Source organism: Sinocyclocheilus grahami, unplaced genomic scaffold (assembly GCF_001515645.1).
Source record: "Sinocyclocheilus grahami isolate Dianchi unplaced genomic scaffold, SAMN03320097.WGS_v1.1 scaffold682.1, whole genome shotgun sequence".
Classification (NCBI taxonomy): Eukaryota; Metazoa; Chordata; class Actinopteri; order Cypriniformes; family Cyprinidae; genus Sinocyclocheilus; species Sinocyclocheilus grahami.
In genome coordinates, this window is record NW_015505861.1 from 528,015 (window position 1) to 532,666 (window position 4,652).

The following is a 4,652-nucleotide window of genomic DNA, read 5'->3' on the forward strand; positions in this document are numbered from 1 at the left end:
TTTTATAGCAATATGGATGAGATTGTGGCTGGCATACCCTGTCAAATGTGGCTTTACGGAGCTCAAAGGCACTGAACGGCTCTAGCCCAAGCTGTGATATAAACAAACGCTATTGGCTATTTTAAAAAGGGGCGGGGCTGCTTGATATGTCCCGCCCTGTCTTCCTGTTTCAGTTAAAATGACGTCAACCCATAGATTAACTCTGCGTGTTTGTAAGCATTTCAGGGGACCTTTAAGACTGGTTCTGTGGTCCAGGGTCACATTTGTATCTTCATTGATGCTTTCTGAGAAATATTTACTCTTGCTTACAACAAAACTTAAAATTAACACAAAAATTACTGACATAACCATGCAACTTTCAATAAAGCGGTTTTGAAACAATGCATATTGTGAATCATACTATACAAATAAATAAAAAAACCTAATATTTCGACCCTTGCTGTGGGAGAGGAGCACCAAATGCAAAAATGATCTTACATCTCCAGCTGACCTTGCATGCTCTGCTGTTCCTGACTGCCATCACTTATTTATGTAATATGCATAAATAATTAGATTTACACGTCTAGACTAGATAGTGATTAACTGCATTGAATATGATGGAAATTAAATAATCATAATGCTTGACACCGCTATAATAACTAGACCCTGATTTATAAAGAGCATCTCAGACATGTTTAGTCTTCTCTGTACATGCATCACCATTTGAACACAATGTCGGCGTGAATTCTTTCATCCAAAGAGGGAGATGGAGTGTGTTTATTGAGGGTAAGAAGAGATCCCGTTCCCCCATTATGTGCTAGAGTAGATTTGCAGAGCCTTAATGGAAACTAGATCTAATGATTTGCTCTAATGAAGGTATTATCGTATCTTTTATATGTAAAATACCTCACTTTACATGCAAATGCAAATATTACAAATACTAATGAAGTTATGTTTCATTATTATTCATACCCAATTTAAAACTATTCATAGATTTCATGTGACGTCACACAGTGGTGCGGCCGCCATTTGTAGGACCTACATGCCGTCTGTCTGCTGTGATAACAGCAAATCACAATGGCTTATTTACCAAGAGATGAAGATGTATGGGGTCATTTTGATTAAATATGTCTGGTAAGCATCAATGTGCATTTACAGTTTTAGTATTTTACTTTTCCTTCATAAAGGAACTTGAAAATGTTAACAACTTGTGCGAGACTGCAGCGAACACGGCTTTAATGATTTGCCCGAATACTTTCGGTATGCTTTCCACCTAAAGCTAATACATGAACGAGATGTTTTTGATCTAAGTATAGCTAAAGGTGGGGTAAGTGATTTCTGGGAGCCAATGTTGATATTTAAAATCACCAAAACAAACACGCTCCGCCACACACATACGTACGCAACCCAGGCAACGATTAGTTCTGTGCAACAAAGCAAAACCAATGTTACACAGTGTTTACACCGGACACGAGCGGCGCTGCGCAACAAAATACTATAGAACTCATTATAATCAGTGATGCTGTCTACACTGGATGCGGCGCGACACGACAAATCCCCGACAGAAAACTGCTGCTGCGTTCTATTCATGACGTATTGACACAAATTTCAAATGACTTTCAACGGTCGCTTTGTCGCGTCCAGTGTATATAGACATAGCTGTTGTGGCGCAGCACAACAACTGTCGCGTCCGGTGTAGACACAGTTACTCACCTATCAAGAAGTAACAAAGCAACCTCGGCGTCCGATCGCAGGCCTTCCACTCCTTGAGTTCTCTCCAGCGCTAGAAAGCTGTTCCGATATTTACACGGGTTCTACTTCTTGCCTTAAGCCTTCTTTCGTTCCGCAGACGTTTTCCTCTTTTGCTTTTTTTATCCTCCATCTCTATCGTTCTGTCGCTCGGCTCGGCTAATGTCCGTCCTGTGCACTGAACTCTCTCTCCTCCACATCATGAGTAGACACGCCCCTTACTGCTGATTGGCTACAGTTTGTTTTGGTACTCAGCCCGACTCAGTTTAAAGCGTTTTTGAAAAAATACATACCCCACCTTTAAGTGAGTCTAGAGTGTTTCCACTGCACTAAACATTGAGAGCAACACTCCGATCCGCAAACAAACAGATGAAGAAGAAGAGGAGGATGATGACGGTCCAACTGAAGACACACACACACACACATCATCTTTATTTTACTTTTCTGACTGAACTAACTAGGAGCAGTTAGAGCCAAAAAGTAAGTAAGTTCAAGTAAATGTCAGCATTGACCATTATACCGTGTAATTTTTGCAACAACTGGGGGGGGAATCATAACTGAAGAGACAAACTATCCCTTTAATTAGGATGATACACTCTTTAAATATTAATCATGCTGCATTGCAATTAGTGTTGTTAATAGTCTGTCAAACAACATGTGAATTACTACAATATATATTTAATTTAATTCAGCTTGGTGCATTAAGTTAGACCTTTAGTAATGGATACTTGTATATTATTTGCTCTTTACATGTGCAGAAATGAAAGCTCCCAAGCAAAGAACTCACCAGATTAAGATGTGGAAAAACATGTTACACAACGACCACAATTCCCAATAAAAGATTTGGAAAATGAGCAACAACCAAGGAACAGTAGTCACTGATTCACTCAAAAATGATCCATAGGAATAGTTAGGTAATTATATAAATTACATTGCCGTGTACGAAATGTTTAATTCCAAAATCATTTACCAACATGTTGTTCAAAACAAGTTTTTAATGTTTTAAGCTTTACTTAAATTTTACAATCCAAGTATAACCAAATGCATGGGTAATTTTCAAATTGTGTTAAATATTTTATCTACACTTATTGTATAACTGCTGTTTTTTTCTGTAATTGTGTAGTTGTGTAAATAAATTTTCCTCATGCCAGCTTAATCAAGTGATTTCTTTAATGGATTTTAAAATTGCATTTATGTTTATATATTTATGTCATGGTATTAATATTATAATCTATATAATTAAGAAGTTCACTTGACAGCAAATTAAGGATCTAATCCTAAAGTATCTGTGTTGTTTAAATTGTTGGTTGTTTTTCGTCGGTGGTGAGGTCTGCTATTTTGGTGCGTTTCCGATCCCCAAGAGAGGCTACGCAAAGGTCCTAAAGATGGCGGCCACAACAAAAAAAAGTCACGTGACTGAAACCCATGAATATATACTGGAATATAATATATTTACCATTCTAAAATTTCACCCATTTTCATCCCGTTCCTTCACTTAGACTGTGGACATTCATAAAGAAAAAGTTGCCAGACGAGAGATCGGGATCCTCACCACCAACAAAAACACATCTCGAACCCACAAAATCATCGCCCCCGGAAACATGGAGCGGCCCGTGCGCTACATCAGGAAACCCATAGATTACACCCTGCTGGATGATGTGGGTCACGGTGTTAAAGTAAGTTTGACATTTTAATGTCACGTGTTTGATGTTTACTGAACAAGCATCATTCTTACTATTAATCATACTTGCATTACATCTAGAAGTTTTACTGACTTTTTAGCTTAGAGACACAAAACATATATTTTTAATAAGTCAAGAAAAAAAACAAGACCTCAAGTGAATAGATACTATACATATAGTCATTTTTGCTAAAAAAGAGTTAAAGCACACAGAAAAAGGGTAAGTAAGAATCCAGTGTTAGAATAAAATGTGACTAGTTAATATACAATAAAATATAAGAGAACCTGTCATTTCTACCATGTTAATGTTTTCAAACTCAAAAATGAAAATTCTGTCATTTACTCGGCCTCAAGTTGTTCCAAACCTGTATGAGTTTCTTTCTTCTGCTGAACACAGAAGAAGATATTTTGAAGAATGTTGGTAACCAAACAGTTGACGGTAGCCATTGACTTCCATTGTATTTTTTTCCATGCCATTGAAGTTAATGGCTACCGTCAGTTGTTTGGTTACCGACAATCTTCAAAATATCTTCTTTTTTGTTTAAAAAGAAACTCATTCAGGTTTGGAACAACTTGAGGCCGAGTAAATGATTTTCATTTTTGGGTGCACTATCCCTTTTAAGTGTAGTTCAAACAGTTTGGAATTGTGACTGGATAATTTTGAAATGACTTTTCCTTGATGAAATGAATAAATTATGCGCAAACCACATCTGACTGCTTTATAAACGGTATTCAAAAAGGAAAATCAACAAACTGATAAAGAAATTGATCCGTCGTGGTCTACAGAGTGTGTGTGTGTGTGTGTGCACGCGGGCGCGCGCGTGTGCGTGTGTCTGTGTATGTCTGTGTGTGTGTGTGCGTTTTTGTGACAAATGAGGACATAAATTTGTATAATGACACAGGTATTACAAGGAGAGGGTGACTTTTCAGGACATTACCCCATGTCCCCACTTTTCAAAACGCTTATAAATCACACAGAATGGAGTGTATTGAAAATCTGAAAATGCAGAAAGTCTCCTGTGAGGGGTAGGTTTAGGGGTAGGGTTGGTGTAGGGCAATAGAATATACGGTCTGTACAGTATAAAAACCATTACCGCGCGCGTGTGTGTGTCTGTGTATGTCTGTGTGTGTGTGTGCGCGTTTTTGTGACAAATGAGGACATAAATTTGTATAATGACATAGGTATTACAAGGAGAGGGTGACTTTTCAGGACATTACCCCATGTCCCCACTTTTCAAAACGC

General features: G+C 37.9%; 1 protein-coding gene across 4 annotated transcripts in view; it reads left to right on the top strand.

Annotated features, from left to right (window-relative positions):
* Positions 1-4,652, top strand: part of LOC107559371 (abl interactor 1-like) — a 22,080-nt gene that overhangs the window by 10,610 nt on the left and 6,818 nt on the right. For all 4 annotated transcript variants that reach the window (XM_016243160.1, XM_016243162.1, XM_016243161.1 and 1 more), the window contains one exon: positions 3,228-3,404. In XM_016243160.1, the coding sequence (XP_016098646.1) occupies positions 3,228-3,404 (177 nt within the window). The remainder of the gene's footprint in view (positions 1-3,227; positions 3,405-4,652) is intronic.